This window comes from Chrysemys picta, chromosome 18 (genome assembly GCF_011386835.1).
Source record: "Chrysemys picta bellii isolate R12L10 chromosome 18, ASM1138683v2, whole genome shotgun sequence".
In the NCBI taxonomy this organism is placed as follows: Eukaryota; Metazoa; Chordata; order Testudines; family Emydidae; genus Chrysemys; species Chrysemys picta.
The window spans coordinates 2,207,673-2,225,216 of NC_088808.1; the positions used below are offsets into that span (position 1 = coordinate 2,207,673).

General features: G+C 50.6%; 1 protein-coding gene across 13 annotated transcripts in view; it reads left to right on the forward strand.

Moving 5' to 3' along the window:
• Positions 1-17,544, forward strand: part of EXD3 (exonuclease 3'-5' domain containing 3) — a 685,344-nt gene that overhangs the window by 580,136 nt on the left and 87,664 nt on the right. For 12 of the 13 annotated variants that reach the window (XM_005295926.5, XM_005295927.5, XM_065572497.1 and 9 more), the window contains one exon: positions 1,633-1,726. The exons of the other annotated variant lie outside the window; for it this stretch is intronic. In XM_005295926.5, coding sequence (XP_005295983.2) covers positions 1,633-1,726 — 94 coding nt within the window. The remainder of the gene's footprint in view (positions 1-1,632; positions 1,727-17,544) is intronic. 13 annotated transcript variants of the gene reach the window in all.

The window sequence follows — 17,544 nt, forward strand, 5'->3', positions numbered from 1 at the left end:
TCACATCGTCCTGAGTTTTAAATGGTTTCTTTCTCCCCTTTTGCTGTGTGGAATGCCGGTAGAAGGGAGAACAGTGAAACTGATGCAACAGGGCGAAATCCAGGCCCCATTGAGGTCAGTGGGAGATTGAGCATTGACTTCACTTGTGCCAGGAGTTTTACCTGCAGTCGCATCCGACTGGAAAAGAGAGAAATATTTTTCCTCCAGTGTCAGTGCTAGGAGTCTTGGCAGAGTGCAGAGTGACATGGTGGTGTTCAGTTCTTGAGGCCCAACCCCAGCACACTATGAAGGGGTCAGATTTTCACAGTGCTCAGCGCTTTCTGAAAACCAGGCCCCTTTAAGATGTCTCAGATTGGGACCCCTAAATCACTAGTCATTTTGGAGAATGTAGGCCCATGTGTGTTACTCGTGGTAAGTAAAATCTGTCCCAGAGGAGTGATTTGCAAGGAAACGGTGCCCCATTAAGAAAGCTCATTACCTCAGCAAGCTTTTCAGTTCTGTGCCTATTGATGCAAATAGGGAGCGCCAAAGAGTGAGTGTCAAAGCTGTAAGTCAGGCTCTTGGGGTCCTGCTGACATTTACAGACAGTCTCAGCTTTTGGTGCTTTATGGCAGCATCCAGGTCCCAGCTGAGCAAGCTGTACCCCAGGTGTCTGTCCTCCCAGTGCTGAGCTGGGCTGGAGTTGGCTAGCCATGAAAGGTTGAAGGCATTCATTTATTTGGGGGGCAGGATGGGGATTCCTAGAGAGCACTGCTGGATTTGCCATGTTAAATTATGGGCTCTTAATGAATAAGCCCTATCATGGGCTTTTAATGGGCATCTCAGTCCATTATTCTTTATGGGAGCGTTCCACAATAAAGCTGGGCAGCTATTTTTTCTCTTGAGACTTTGACCCAGAGTTCAAGCCATAAACTGGGTTTGCCAAGGAGTGGATGAGAAGCTGTAAGTGACTAGCTGGGGCAGAGTGCCTCCCCCAGCTACCTCCCTCCAGACCCACATAGACAACCCACTCTTCTCTTGGAGCTGGCTGGCATCTGGGGAAGCCTGAACAGATCCCTTGAAATCCCTGGGCTGGGGCTGCACTGTCAGAAGGGTCAAGAATTCACATTCCATCTAGCCAGCTGGCTGCGGAGGCCATGGCAGAACCCAAAGTGGGCACAGGCAGGGCACAGCTCATCTCTGTGGCTGACGCTGGTCTGGGGATGCAGTGTCATTGGAGGAGTGTGTGGCAGCCCTGTGACCCGGGCAGCAGGCTGGGAGTGCCACCCCGGCTGCATAGCCAGTGTGAGCAGCAATGAATGGCGGTGGGGTGTTGCTTTTTCCCCCCTGATCTCGTAACTCTCTTGTGGGTTTCCCTATTGCCCTCCACTACAAGAAGGAGGGTCAAAGTCTGGGACTCCAGAGATCTGTGTCCTACCCTAGTGCTGTCACAGCCTCACTCTGTGACCCCCATGCCTCAGTTTTCCCAGCTGTAACATGCTGATGATGCTGACCAACCTCAGAGGGCCATTGTGAGGCTGAATTCATTGGTTTGCAAAATGCTGTGAGATCCTTGGACAGAAGGTGCTTCAGAGCGGCAGAGGACTCAGCTATCACCCTCTTTCTAATCTTCCTCTCTCTTCCTTTTGCCAGTTGTGTAATTGTGACAAATACTTGAAGATCTCCAAAGACCAAATGAGGCAACTGATGCAGCTCAGTGGACTCTTAACAGAAGAAGATAATGCAGGTAACTGAGTGGGCACCTAACAGGTTAATGCAGCCTGGCCAGGGGGTTGCGTTCCTGCCTGAGTTGGTGAGTGGACTGTACTCCTGCACTGGGAGCACCTTTGCACTCAGTCGGCAGGATTTACAATAGCCCAAGGACCAACTCCTAATTTGTAAACGTCTCAGCATCCTGAGGCTCTGTGGGCCAGTTCCTCGGGTGGTGTAAATCAGTGTAGCTCCGTCAGATGCAGGGCACTGATGTCAGTACACACCAGCTGAGAACCCAGCCCTAAGAACTGAGGGATGGTCATTGTGCTTCAAGCGGACATTTTATAGCAGCTTTTTTGTGCGTGTGATTTGTTGGTCATTTGACTTCAGTGCAAAAATAAGTTACAAGGGATTTAGACCCACACAATCGTATTGGTGTGTAGACAGTGTTCAGGTACGGAGGTGCAGTAGGTGAAGTCAACACTAGGTTGCAATTCCTCGATCATCTCTTCTCCCCAGCAATTTCCATGCAGCTGGGTATTGTGAAGATAGTAGCAGTAGCCGCTCCTAAAGCCCGTTGTTATTTGTATGGCCTTTTTAATTGAAGGACTCATTTCCAGATTCTTTTTACTGAGATTGCAGCTCCATAAAATATAAACGTTGCACAAGAACTACAGCTGGGCTTTCCAAAAGGAGTTATGCACCCAACTCAAAGCCAATGGGAGTTGGGGGACTAGCTCCCCCTTTGGAAAAACCCAGCCCACACAGACAATATTCTAGCCCTTTGTAGACAGGAAGGGTCTGATTCTCCAGTCTGCACCTTCTGGTGCAGCGTGTAAAACGTTACCAGATCAGACTCAGAGTCTTTCACCCCCCTTTGTGCTGGTGTACCTGACTGCACGGGGTGCAGGGTGCCAGGGAATCAGGCTCAGCCAGCAAAGAGCATTTCCAGACCTGGTGTAGGTTTGCCATGGACTTGCACAATAGACAAGGCCCTTCTGAACTTGCGAACAAAGATCCTGATCAGCAAAACTCCAGGACCTCTAAGCACAGCTATAGTAGTATAGCCACACTGATTCTTTGCCTTTGCACTCGTCCACTGGCCGTTGGGTGGAGAGGGCTGTTTTGAACGCTGCGTGTAGTGATTTCCCGTAGGTGCATGTTACAGTCTAAGGACTTTCCCATCTAACTCTCTGCAAACTGTGTCAACCACAGGCTGCAACGTGGCTTCTCATTGCTAGTGTCTCTAATGCCCCATATGCTGCCTCCATGGCTACTCTTAAACTGGGTCAGATTGCAGCTGGAGTGATTACAGTCTAACTAGAACTGCCCTTAGAGACATGGTGGGGAGGTATTCTTCATTTCCTGTCTTAGTCTGCTCTGGTGTGGTGTTGGCTACAGCTGCCATGCTTCACCCCAGTTGTGGCAGCGTTTCAGTGAGTGACATAGAGGCACTTTGTGATTAAAAAAAAAAAAAAAGATGAGAGGCAGTGAGTTCCAGTGGGCAGTGCACTGGAATAGCAGTCTGGAGATCTGAGTCCATTGCTGGATCTGCCTCTGACCTTCAGCGCAGCCTTAGGCAAGCCACTTAACCTGGCCTTCCCTCAGTTTCCCTGTCTCTGTAGTGTGTAGACAATGATCATTCCTGTACTTTGTGAAACACTTGGAGCGCTATAAATGCAAAGGATTTACTATTGATTAAGTGCAAGGACCCTTCGGTTGAGGGGAAGATGCAGTAGATGTGTGCCTGTCATTCCCAGTACTGTGCCTGGCTGGGGGGAATCAGAGCTTTCCCTGCTGAGAGCTGTTCCTGTTCCACGGTAGCCCAAGACTGGCCCAACCTGTACAGCCCGTTTCAGAGTCCTGGATGGGAAAGCAGAAATGCTTTGGTTTATATTCAGCTGTGACAGGTGCCCCTTTCTCCCCAGAGCACAATGCACAGGGAATGTGATGTGACTAGAGGGTCTTGCCCGTCATTGCTTCTGCCAGCTGAGCTCATTGCACACACCTGGGGCTTACTGCATTCCCCCATTCTCCCCCCCTCAAACTTCCTGTGCCCTCCCCTCCCCCTCTTTCAGGGACTCCCTGCAACCACTTTGTGTGTCCCCTCCCTCATACCATTGTCCCACACATCTGCCATGTTCTATGCCCCCCCTTCGCTCTCCCCTCATGCCTGGGTCCCGCATTCCTCCCCATGCCAGAGCTCAGTGTGTGTTCCAGGTACCAGGGGCTCTGTGTGTCCCCCAGGTTCCCCTCCCCCATACTGTGCCCCCCTTCCTTCAATGCTTATTTTATTTTTTCCTGTCTGGGAAATCTGGTTTTCTGTTTTTTATTGCAGTCAATAGGTTCTGCGCAGTGATTCCTAGAACCAGAGGTGCTGGAACAATTTATGTAGTGGGAGTGCGGAGAGCCATTGAATCAAACTGTAAACCCTGCATATAATGGAAACCACTTCAAGCCAGAGGGTGCAGCAGCGCCCTCAGCACCCTAGTTCCAGCACCTATGCCTAGAACATGCCTGAAATTTTGGAGTTGATCAGATGCAGTGTCCAAATGTTACTGCATTACATGTAGACAGGCATGTAGGCAGGCAGAGAAAGGCCACTGAGTTGAGCATAGGACCTCACTTTGCTAAGCCAACAATCTGAATCTGGCTGAGAGATTTTAGGGGAACCTTGATTCATAGATTTTAGGACCAGAGAGGGCATGCGGCATTAGCTCTGTGTCATGGCAAGGTCCCCTTTGCACTGGGGCAATACTCCTTGGGTTGTGGTTGTAGACAGATTATGCTGACAGTGCAGCACAAAGCAGCCACTCCGTCCTGGAGGATCCAGCCCTTTGCATCCCACAGTTACTTGGAAGGCGAATGATCTCCAGTTTCTCCACAATAACCCGTGCATCTCCTCCAGTCTCTCCAAGCAAGGCTGGGGACTGTCTCCTCAGATGTTTTCAACTATGGGACTGAACAGTGAGAGAACGGAGTATGTGATGCCAAAGCAACTGTCTGTGTGAGTCACATATGGATGGAGACCATGCCCGAGGGACTGAAATGCAACTAAAGGCTGCAGCTAGCACAGTTTTGGCCCTCTGCACCCAGATGGACCTGAAGCTGCAAAGGGCCGTTTGCCAAGGGTGATCACTTTTGGGGGAGGTCCTGGCGGTGAATGACAAGAACCCCTTGGTGCTTGCCATGTTGGATACATCTCTAGTAAGGTATTTTTCTGTGCCATTCTGTTTGACTTGTTTCCATTCCTTTTTATGGCCAGGCTTGTATGTTATTAATAGACGATTAATCCTTGTATAATAACTCATTTGAATTTTTACTTTGGGCTTTGTACAGGTTTCCCAAGGTTTGGGCACATTTTCCAATCCAGTCTGTTCAGGGCTTATCCAGATTTGCTAGAAATTGCTCACAAGCCCAGACAGAACTGCCTCAGATGGAATTCCCAGCATGGTGGTCCCCACAGCTTTCCCAGGGGTGGCTTATGCACCCGTGCCACAGGGGAAACAATGAGCAAGTCAGTTTTGTGTTTGTGAGTTGTGTCGCAGGCTCACGGAGCTGTGCCTTCCCTTAGTTTTGTGCTGAACCCTCACCCCATTGCTATGAACCCCAAGAACGTCACTGGGGAGGATTCTGCTACAAAAATGATTTTGCAAAAACAAGACTGAAATGATAAGATACTTAAAAATTACATGGGCAGTAACATGGTCCTTAATGAGGCAACTTGGCCCAGGCAACACATGTCCACACCTAGGTCACCACGTTTCCAGGGACACTAAAGCGGAACATGGGCTCTGACATGCCATCAGCTGGCCAGCCTTGTTTCAGCCACAGTGTGGAACGGGAGACCATCACATAGGTCATTCTAACCAGGCCAGGGGACATCAAAAATATTACTTGCCTAGTCTCACTGTAATGGGGCCCAGCTCTGTTCATTGATATCTTAGTAGGGCTGTGACAGGAGAAATCAGACAATGTGAGAACCCAGACACGGGCCATGCTTGGGCACTTCAGATTAAAAATTTGAATTTTTTTGTGAAAAATTGTCATCATTTTTGCTGACTTTTGTAGACATGCCTGGCTGTGTCCCATCTATGCCATGCACTTAGACACATTCATGTCTGACTGTCTTCATTCTGGCAAGCTCTGGTAATGGCTTCACAATAAATCAGGAGCAAACATATAAACAGCCAGCCTTGTTCTGCCTCCCAGTAGAATTTTTTCATGGCCTTTGATATTCTTCTTCCTTTAAAAACATGCTTTAGCTCCACCAGGAGTTATGGCCTTGATACAGGATTTGATGGGAGAAATTCTAGGCCCTAAGTTATGTAGCTGGTCAGACTAGATGATCAACAGATCCCTTCTGGCCTTCAAATGTGAGTCGGTTTTCCTTACTGCACCTGTGATTTTCCTAAGCAGTCTATGGCTCCTTTTGCCATCCCAAGCTAGAGAATGGTGAAGGATCAGATATATCAAGCTAGGACATATGAGGAGGGACCAGACGGTTACCTTGGGATGCCCTATTCCTGATTGCAAAGCTGTGCAGAGCCAGGCTATGGACACTCTGGGATGGATGTGTTGCTGACGTGTTGGATGTCAAGCTCACAGCTGTTTCATAGCATGCAGAGTGGGTATCCTAGATCTGAGTACAGAGTGCAAATATTTGGCTATGTTGTGTGTAGAATTTTTGTCTCAGCTGATAGCTGGTGTGCAGTGTTTCCAACTCGCATTACAATCTTCATCACAAGAGGTTGCCACATTCAGGATTTGCAGTTGCTCATATGAGCTGTGTGGTCAAGTGGCTTAGCTAGGGGATTGGGAATCTGGAACTAGCTGCAGATTCCAGCTCTGATGCTGGCTACCCTTAGGTAAATCACTTGATTTCTCCGTGCCTCAGTTTACTTATCTGAAAAATGGGAATAATACTGGCCTGCCTCACAGGGGGCTGGAGGTACAGTGAGCCAGGACTTGTAAAACATGTTGAAACTGTAATTAACCATTGGAACCACTTACCCAGAGTCATGGTGGATTCTCCATCGCTGGCAATTTTTGTATCAAGGTTGGCTGTTTTTCTAAAAGAGCTGCTCTAGTTCACAGTGAATTGTTTTGGGGATGTTCTCTGGCCTATGCTATGCAGGGGATCAGACTAGATGATCCCTTCTGGCCTGGGAATCTATGACGTTCTGACTCTATGGAGCGCACTAGTATAAGCAAACTGCAGAGCACTTGTAACAATAATAACTTACTCTGTTGCATTTTGACTGGATCTCCACCGCCCTCTTCCTCACAGCTTGCCCTGAAAGCCCATGGAAGGGAAATAGGTCAGACCTTTCTGAGAGACCCATCTGTGCCCCCCAAGCTCAACCAGCTGTAATAGAACAGCCTTTTCAGCAGCAATTGGATTTCTGCCTCTCCCACTAGAGGGGTGTGACTCTCACCTGCTGCCCAGTGAAGAGGGCTGCCATGTGACAAATCTGACTTTACTGCCATGGTTGGCCCAGCTGGGGATGGCTGTCCTCTGAGCTACCGCATCCGCCCTGCAGCTGCTGCATAAGGTGCTGTCACCCTCTGATGGGTGTGCCCAGAGAGAGAAGTCAGTGCATTGTGGAGCCTCATTCTGGTGGCTGAGATTGCAGGGGGAGGAAGAGAAGGTGGCAGAACATGGCCCTTCTCCTCTACCAGTAATGGTGACCCCAACGGGAAGTGGAAGATCGTGGCTAAGGCTCTCGGCCCAGGGATTCACAATGGATTCATCCACTTGGCATTCACTCCTAATGGGTTCCAATCCTCTCTAGGTCAGCTTGGTGACCTCGTCCTCATCTCCAGTGGGTGTTTTTCCACCTCGCCTGTATATTGTGCCATGGTTCCTTTGGCAGGGGTGGGAGTCTTTGCTGAAGGGATGTCCAGACGTGGAATAGCCGGGGGCGGCATGGCAGGCAGAGCTGGCAGAGGTGGGGAGTTGTAGATCAGGACTGGCAGGCATTGACAGAACTCAGAGCAGCCCAGTCTGGAATAGCTGGGGGTGTTGTGTGGCAGTACTGAGGGGTGTTGGCAGAGGCTGACATTAGACAAACAGGGATATTTCATCTCAAGATTGAGGTGCACTGGCACAACATGTGGAGGCCACGACTGGACTAGCAGAGGATGCTGTAGGTCAAGATTGAGATTCCTGCACTGAGCCAGGCTTAACCTGATACCACTGAGCCTTCCAGTCCTCCCAGATTTTGCTCCATGTAGCAGCAGAGCTGGGACTAAATCCCTGGGGAGACCCAGGGCTGTTCATTAAAAGGTCTGGTGGTTGTGAACGCAGCACTGTGCAGTGTGGTGAGCCCCAGAGGCACCCTTGGCATGGGACTGTGCAAATGGCAAGAGGGTGGATGAAGGATCCTTGTTTGTGTCACATGAACAGCATGGGAAAAAGGACTGTTAAGATGGGGTTGCTGCAGATAGGCTGCTGTGTATACAGCCCATGAGTGCTCCCCTGGCTGTGACCCTGGACACCTGTTTGTTCAGCACGTTTCCCACTCACTTGCCTGCAGAAGTGACTCAGTATTTCTTTCCCTTCCTCCCCCCAGCTTCTTAAGGTCACTCTTCTCTGCACGGCTGATTACAGCGTGAGAATTTTCTCAGCCCTTCACTCTGCGGTGTGGCCTGTGATCTCAGGAAGGGGGGAGGAAGCAGCCAAACGGGGAAAGCTTTACAGCGATCAATTGTTCCATGCTGAGGTTTAAGCCGCATGTCTCCCAGGGAAGGGTTGGGGTCTTTCTACATCTCCCCCTTCTCCACCAAAGCTCTCTGGGGCCAGGCCAGTGATTCTGAGGCTAGGGGCTGCCAGGGCAAACCCACCGACACTTCCTCACAACTTGGTGAACCCCACAGCCTCCTTAGCCATGGACTCAGGTCTGCACCTAAAGAGGCATCAGTCTGTTTAGAGCCCTCCGTTAATTACACTTGAAGCTGGGCTGGAGTGTCACTTTAAAATAAGGTAGGCTTGAGGTCTCACAAGAGGGCTACAGAATCTCATGCCTGACCCTTGCATGCTACCTTGGCTCACTCCGTATTGAATGTTGTGCCAATCCGATTGCCACATAAGGATGGACATGCAGTAACACAACCCAGACTTCCATGAGCATTCGCAGCGGGGTTAGGATAATGAGTCCAAGGGGCAGTGCTCAGGGATCTCCAGCTGAAGGAGCCACGTAGCTCTTTTCACCCATAGACTGCAAAAGTGGATGAGCACTATTATCCCTGCTTTGGACATGGGGAAACTGAGGCACGGTTAGGCGATGGAGCTTCCATGGGGTCTGACAGTGAGTGGCAGAGCCGGGGTAGAAGCCAGAAGTCCTGATTTTCACTCCTATACTCAACCGTTGGACCAAGCTACCTCAGAAAGATACGCATTTAGTGCAAGGTTGAGTGTACACTAGAAAGAGCGACCCCATAACCATAATATGTTGTTCTGAATTATTATTATTTATTACAGGCTCACCTAATGGCCCCAAATGAGAGTGGGGCCCCATTTTTTCCTATAGGTTTATACAGCACCTAGCACAATGTGGCCCAGGCCTTTTTTAGACCTCTAGGTACTCCCACAATATAAATATCAAATAGTCATGGCATTGAACTGTGCCGGGCACTGTACACACACAGCGAGAGAGTCCCTGCCCCGAAGAACAGGTCAGGGGCAGAGCTGGGGATAGACCTAGAGCCCAGCAGGAATGTCTCAGAGGCTGGATGTTCATTAGAAATGTCTGTCAGCCCCCTTCCCACTTCCCTCTCCCATGGTGCAGATACCCTGACAGGTAGTAGCCGTGGGTTCCCAGAGCTGAGCAGACATCACATCCGTATTAGCCTGACGCTGAGCAGAGAATAAGCAAGAGCCAACTGTGTCCTTTGCTGATGCAAGAGTAAAACCCAGCAAAACAAAACACTGGGGGCAGGAGGTGCCAGGCAGGGTTTCTGGGGGGCTGGGGGGAAGGCAGAGAATCCAACAGGATCCCTTTCCCTTCCATGAAACCCTATAGAGAGCGAGGAGAGTCTTGGACTGCTTCATGCCATTTTTTGCCTTGTTGCTTTGCATCAGCAGAGCAAAGGGGGACACAGGGCTTAACTCCCAATCTCCGTCCTACCCAGCTCTGAGAAAGCCCTAAGAACTTGGCCCCTCCTCCGTTGAACTGGTTGCACAATCCAGAGTCCTTTGTCCTTTTCTTATCACGGTTATCTGGAAGGAAAAGATAATCAGGCATCTTCAGTTCCTTGCAATAGAGTGTGTTTCTCAGGCTCGTAACTTCCCTTATCAGGAGCCATCTCTCACCAAGGGAAGGTTTCCCATGGACCTTTGTCCTCCAAGAATGCTCCCGGGTGTGTTTTCAGACTTGTGCAAAGTCTTTATGACAAGTGCTTTCTTCAGAACACCTAGCTCTTAATTGCCAAATTACAAGGGAGTGTGTTACGAGTGTGAAGGAAGTGCTCACAGTGACAGCCCTGAGAGCCGGGCGAGGCTGTGAACATGTCAGAACCTCCTGGCAGAACTTTGTGTATCTCAGGATATGGCAGGTGTTCATTATTCTTCAAGGATCATACTTCCACAGGGACCTGCTGCTGCTACGAGCCAGTACAGACACAAGACCATTGGTTCCCAGGTCCAAGCTCTGCGGCCTCACGGGTAGGAATGCAGGCTGTCTGCCACAGGTGGGCCTGTACAAGAAGAGAACAGGAGATGGACCCTTTGCTGGGGTGGCATTAGCATCCCAAGTGAGACTATGTTAATACCCTCTGACAGGGTCCAAGTTGGGAGAGCCTCCTACCCCGGCCTGGAACTCACACGACTTATGGAGAGCATTTTTAAAGCGCGGTTTCTAACATTGTTTGCCCTAAGCAAATATTTAAGGGTGGGGCTTTCAAAATGCCTAAGTGATGGAGGAGCAAAGCCCCATTAAAAAATCCCATCCTTGAAAACCACCTTTCCCTTGCTTCTAGTCCATTGCTCTTCCCATGGGTGTTATACTAGGAATTCCCCAGTCCTGTGCCCAACTCAGTGCTGGTATGTGGGGGATCCCGCTAACAGTGGGATGCAGGCTCGCCGGGACCTGGCTCTGCCGAATGCCCTGTAGTGAATAAAGGACATTGCGGGGACTGGTCAGCTCATGCACTGACCATGCGCTGACTGGTCAGCTCATGCACCCACCTTAACGAGGTGGGTAGAATGTACCACGGTCGTATTTCTGTAGGGAGAATTCAGTGCTTCTGATCACCAGCTCTCCCCCTGCCAGTTTTCCGTCTCCCAAACAAATCCCCCTCAAGCTGGGCCAGCCTCCAGCCTGGCTCCTCATTAGCCACCACTTTACACAGAGGGCAAAGAGCATGGGATAGGAGTCTGGGGTCTGGTCCCAGCTCCGACACTCACTTGCAAGTTACTTACCCTCACAGGGCCTGGCTACTCTGTCTATAACATGGACTTAATGATGTCCCCCTTTCCCTCCCCCCCGCACACACACAGCAGAGTGCTTTGGGATCTGTAGCTGGACAGTGAGAGTGGGTTGTTATTTATGTGTTTGTCCAGGTGGGGAGAAAGGAGGTCAGAGAAGCACCCCCTCACACTCCAAGTTGGATTGCCACCAGCATTGTTTCCCCTGTCTGGGGGGCTTCATTTCCCCAAGAAGGAACCTCATCAATAACAATACAGTAACCACCTTTCTTTTTACCCCTCATGGCCTCAGAGCTGCCTGGGCATTCAGCTGTCCTCACAAGGTGTAGACATGTCCCTCTCTCCAGAGCCCCAACTCCTCTTCATGGAGATTAGTTGTCTCCCTACAACACTGGGTTTGTCACAACAGGCAAGAAGTCCCATTTCACCCCAAGTAGCGCGGGGTTAAGCACTGCTGCCAGTGTGAAATGAGGCCCTGGAATAGGCCATGAAAATTGTTACAGTGGGACCCCGGAAGCTGGAGTGCCACTCCTTCCAGCCCTCCCACAGTCTCTTTGTGATCCACTTACTGCCTCCCAATAGCAGAACCACTCCGGCAGTTTGGCTAATCTGGATTCTACGGCACTAGCAACACCTGCCGTCATGGAGACCGTCCCGTTGTTCCAGTGCCACCCTCATCAATATTTACTACTACTGCGAAGTGTTAGAGCAGCCGCTGCAGCTCATTTGGATCCTGGAACCCAAGCATCAAGTGGCAGCCCTGGCAGAGATGACTGGGAGAAGACTCTTAGATAAAGATTGGAGGGGAATGAGGATTTCTGGTCCTGTCAGTTTCTCTTTTTTCATGGGCATAGGACATCACATAGGGCATAGGACGTGGCCATCGCTTGGCTTATCCAGTTTCCTAGGCTGAGCCAGCATTGTTGGGTTTGGACAGCAGAAGTTTGGTTGCTGTGTGCGGTGGGGTAATGAGACCCACATCAGTGGGTGTGCGTGAAGGAGTCTGCCAGCCAGTGCCCAAGAGAGTCTCATGAGGTAACCTGTGTCCTGAGGGGAAACTCAGCATTGCCAATGCCACTGAAGTTGTGGCACACAGAGCGTGGGGGAAGGGCATGCATATTGTGAAGTTCTGTGCACGCTGTGGTGTCCGTAGCATCTCATTTTGGCAGCTCCAGTAGGCGGAGCTTGGTTTGTGGGAGGAGTTTGGAAGAATAGCTCTACTTGTCACTTCCCAATTCCACTCCTGCTTTTAGCACACTTCTTAGGTGTTTAAAAGCAGGGAGATATATTCTACCTGCCAAACCCTTGGTTGGCTATACAGAATAAAATGTCAGAAATCCCTTTACACAAAGGCTGTTGGACTCTGTCGTCCCAGAGTGATCTGGGTGGGCGGGGGAGGAGGAAAAGGCCTTTTTCATTTAAAGTGTTTTGTAATGGGATTATTAGTTCCCAAGAGGTGTTTCTAATTGATTTGATAGGGAGCAGAATTCATTTCTGCCCCTCAGAGGGCGGCAATGGGAATCCAGGCACTGGCATGACTGGTCACAGACAGGTCCCTTGAAAATGCAGCTGTAAGAATCTCCTGGGATGTTGTAATGATGCGCTTGGCTCCCCTTGGCCTCCCATGCCCCCCCCCCCCAACCCACCTGGCCATTGCTTGGTCTCAGTGAAGTGTGGGGTCTCAGTGCTCTGCGCTGGGATTTCAGTAGTTTGTGACTGTGCCGTAGGGCTTAGCTGTCTGAGATACATAGCAAGCGCCAGCGCCCTCAGCCACACTGCTGCACGCCCACCACAGACCGTGCATTTGCAGTCTTGTCTGGCGGTGCGTCAGCCAGCGCACGGACACAGCAATGGACAGTGCCAAGGAGATTGCAGCACGAATGGGGCTCACAATGAGCTGTCCTCTGCCTTTGAACTGTGAAAGGTGCACGTGCGCGTGTGTGTGCACGCGTGTGTGCCCGGGTCCAGCCAGTTTGCCTTGTAGTCAAGGTGTGGCTCTTTGTTTCTGTGCACACTGCATTCCCGGAGGCCCCAGTGCAGCAGCACATGATCGCTGGAAACCCAGAATTCCCTGTGTGGGCGCCCCAGCTCGGAGCCATGCTGTGGATTTTAGCACTCTCACAAGATAAGGCGCCATATTTACCCTGCTTTAGGAAAGAAGGGGGGAGAAAAATCCCTCCTTAAAGAAATCTTCCCCTCTCCTCTCCCAGCCCCTTTCTCTCCATAACCACCACGGAGATGACCTTTTCACAGTGACTTTTTTCTAAGATTGTTTGCCGAGCTGGCACCCTGCTTACTGGCTCCCAGTGGCCTTTTCAGACAGACTGCCACAGGGACACAGGCTTCTTCAAAAGCCTTTGAACCGAATTCCATCGTGGGGGAGGGGGACTTTACAAGCTTCCATTGAAAAATTGTTACTTTGAAGTGATGTTGCATTTTCAACCCATTGAAGTGCCACAATTAAGAGGGGGCCGGGGCCGATCGAAAGGCAAAATGCTGGGTGTCACAAGCCTTTCTCTCCTTTTCTTTGTAATGACCCCCCCCCCCGCCCGTCTCACCAGCCACATCCCACAGGGGAAGGGGAGTGTGGCCGGGCGGGGGGTTGGTACTTCACGCTTTACAGGGTGCCTTGAGGAATTTTTTTTAAATCCCACACGCTATCCACTGTGCCGGTGGGAGAGTTGTGAAGGCCCCGTGGCTGAGAGCTCGCAGGACTGCACCGGGGTTGACAGACAGGGAGATTTCCAAAGGGGGAGAAATGCCAGGCATTCCTGGAAGAGCACAAAAGCTCAATGGACTATCAGTAAAGCCCAACCATGACAGCCTGGTACCTTCAGAGAAGAAAATAACAGAACGGGGTGATTACATTTAACCATTTCAGGGCTGAACATGCATTTTCAAAGACAGAAGGGGGGCGATATGGTAGGGCAGACCAGGGGCTTTTACCACATCCCCAGCACTAGAACTGGTGGATTTTTTTGGCAAATAGCGCATTTTGAAATGTTGCCTCGTTCAGCCCAAATGACATTTTTGTGGGTTTTCATTTCAGTGAGACAAACAGACCAAAATTCAGTTTGTCTTTTTTTTAATTTTATTTTTGAGTTCAGCCACCGACCTGAAAATCAGTGATTCGCTCAGGTGTCCCCAGCCCAGTGCAATACTGCTGGGGACTGCACACGGCTGTGTTTGAGGTCATTATTATTATTGATCATTATTAGAACATAAGAACAGCCAAACTGGGTCAGACCAAAGGTCTTGTCTTCCGACAGTGGCCAGAGCCAGGTGCTTCAGAGGGAATGAACAGAACAGGACAATTATCGAGTGATCCATCCCCTGTCATCCAGTATCTGCAGCTGGCAGAGGCTTAGGAAACCCAGAGCGTGGGATTATGTCCCTGACCATCTTGGCTAATAGCCATTGATGGACCTATTCTCCATCAATTGACCTAGTTCTTTTTTGAACCCTGTTATAGTCTTGGCCTTCACAACATCCCCTGGCAATGAGTTCCACAGGTGACTGTGCGTGTGTGAGGAGTTCTTCCTTGTGTTTGTTGTAAACCAGCTGCCTGTTAATGTCATTGGGTGACCCCTGGTTCTTGGTATTCCAGTAGCATTTAGAGGCTCTAGCCAAGGTACAAGGCCCCGTCATGCACAGATACAGAGTGGGAGCCAGTCTCCACCCCCAGGAGCTTACAGTCTAAATTGGCAAGACAGAAAAAAGGTGGGCAGGAGAAAGGAAGGATTATTCTCTCCATCCTGGGTCACACAGTCACTCTGTGTTTCAGACTGGAAATAAGGGGGAAATGTTTAATAGTCAGAGTAATTAACCACTAGAACCACTTACCAAGGTCCTAGTGCAGGGGTCGGCAACATTTGGCATGCGGCTCGCCAGGGTAAGCACCCTGGCAGGCCGGGCCAGTTTTATTTACCTGCTGACGTGGCAGGTTCGGCCGATTGCGGCCCCCACTGGCCGCAGTTCACCGTCCCGGGCCAATGGGGGTGGCGAGAAGCGGCGCGGGCGAGGGATGTGTTGGCCGCGGCTTCTCGCCGCCCCCATTGCGCCGCGCGGCTTCTCGCCGCCCCCATTGGCCCGGGACAGCAAACCGCGGCCAGTGGGGGCCGCGATCGGCCGAACCTGCCGCGTCAGCCGTTAAATAAAACTGGCCCGGCCCGCCAGGGTGCTGAACGTTGCCGACCCCTGTCCTAGTGGATTCTCCATCACTGGCAGTTTTAAAATCAAAGACTGGAGGTTTTTCTAAATGTTTTATTGTAGGAATGAATGGGGCAGGTCTCTGGCCTGTGCTGTCAGGAGCTCAGCCTAGATGATCACAGTGGTCTCTTCTGGCCTGGGAATCAGTGCCTCCCTCGGCTTTGCCTGCCCCTTGTCAAACAGGCAAAATAAACTGAAAAGTCCCTGCCTAGATTTGCTGATTTTAAAGCCAGAAGGGACCACTGTGATCATCTAGGCTGAGCTCCTGCATAGCACCGGTCAGAGAACTGCCCCAGTGACTCCAGCACGTGGCTCCCTTCAGAAGACATCCAGCCTTGAGTTAAAGACTCCATGGACGGACTAGAACACAACAAGCTTAGGACCGGTGGTGTCTTAAGCCAGCCATAGTCTGTGTCCTGAAATCTTCCTGGGTGGTGTTGGTTTGAGTGACAGCCCTCATGTCTTTACATTTTGGTCAGGGTCTGTCATCACATTTACCCAGTTCTTTGTTTCCTTTCTGTGGTGGTCGGATAGTTTAGGAAAGAGATCCCACATGGACTGTTAGAAAAGGCATATAATACATTCCCGTCTTCCCGATCAGCAGAGCTTGGATCTGGTCACAGGGTGCTTAGATATTTTTAAATGTATCAGCTAACATGGTAGCTATGTCTATTGTGACTCTCACACACCTTGGGGCCAGGATAATAGACACGTGCTGAGAAACCTCTGTTATTTTAGAATAATAATACTGGATCCTTCTCCAGCACCTTCCATCGAAGGATCTGAATGTACTTTATACATTAATTTGTGATGCCTCTGAATACCACTGTGGGATAGGGAGGGCGGGATTATTACTCCAGTTTTACAGATGGGGAAACTGAGACACAAAGGAGGAGTTGGCTTCTCCAAGGTCAGCTCTATCAGAGTTGGAACCAGGCACCTGGGCCCTTGAGTGCTAGCCATGTGCTTTGACCACACAGCCTCTGGTTTGATAGCAATTCACAGCCTCTTGCATACACATAGCCAGGCACTCGGCATATGCTTAGCAGCAGTCCTGGCTTGGGAATGCTCTATTGAGTGGGGCCTGAGCACAGCACGGTGGGAGCTGAAACACAGAATGTGGGGGTTCAGTTTTGCACAGTGGCCCTTCATCTTTCCATGCAGGGTCACACAGCGCTGTGGGCAGGCAATCAAGAACTCTCCCTGCCATGGAATTCTAAGCAAGGGTTAACCAGCCCAAAGGAAGGACAGGGCTGATTCTGCTCCACTCCTGCAGGCTGCTCTGGGACATTCCTGGGCCACAGAGGGAGCTGGAAGAGGCAGGGGAAAGATTCCCTCGCAGCTTCTGGCTTAGAGCACGCTGGGCTCAGCAGGGGGATTCTTGGCTGTCCCTGGGGCTGCTTTAGCAGCCATGCAGTCCCCACAGCAGCACAGACTCTGGAGGGTGTAAACGTGATGTAAAGCTCCCCACCTCCACCCGGGCTGTGGCTCCCAGGGGACAGAACAGAATTTATCCCCATAGGATTTCAGAGGCATTTCTACAGAACATATTACATACGTCTCTAGAACCCTCTTGGTTTCAACCCTAGGATTTTTCCCCAGTAACACTGCCCTGTGTTTGAATTCCAGTCTCCCCCCACACGGGGCATTATGGGCCAGTGGAGGAGTCGCTGGCCCAGGAGTCAGTCCTGGCTCTGCTTTGTGACCTCAGGCAGGTCACTTCATCCCTTGCCACAGGCACTGGAGAATGGCACTGAGCGCTCTGTGCAGAGTGCTTTGAGATCCAGGGCTGAAGAGCTAAGGACGATTCCTGTATTACTCTATTGCACTCCCTGGAACATTGAGACAACTCCTGACGGAGCTCTCTTGTGCCCTGGAGAGGAACAGCCTCAGTGATGTCATACCAGATAGATGTAAGTTGCCTTTTGTTGTATAACTTTTGTCTAGGCAAGAGAGCTCCCCATGCCAAGGATGAATCAGCCCCTGCTAATATACTCAGTCCGCCTCCCTGCGTCACTTTCTGCCAGACTTTCTGATGGATGACAGTCAAGTCAGTCTTGGACTTTTGCCTCCTGGACCCAGCTATGCCCTCACCACTGGGACACAAGCAATGAGAACCTGCACTGCAGTGCCAAAAAACGAATAGGTGTTGTAGCTTTGTTGGCAATGGCATCGGTCCCTGCGCCCACAATGGGATTTTAGATGGAAACACGTAC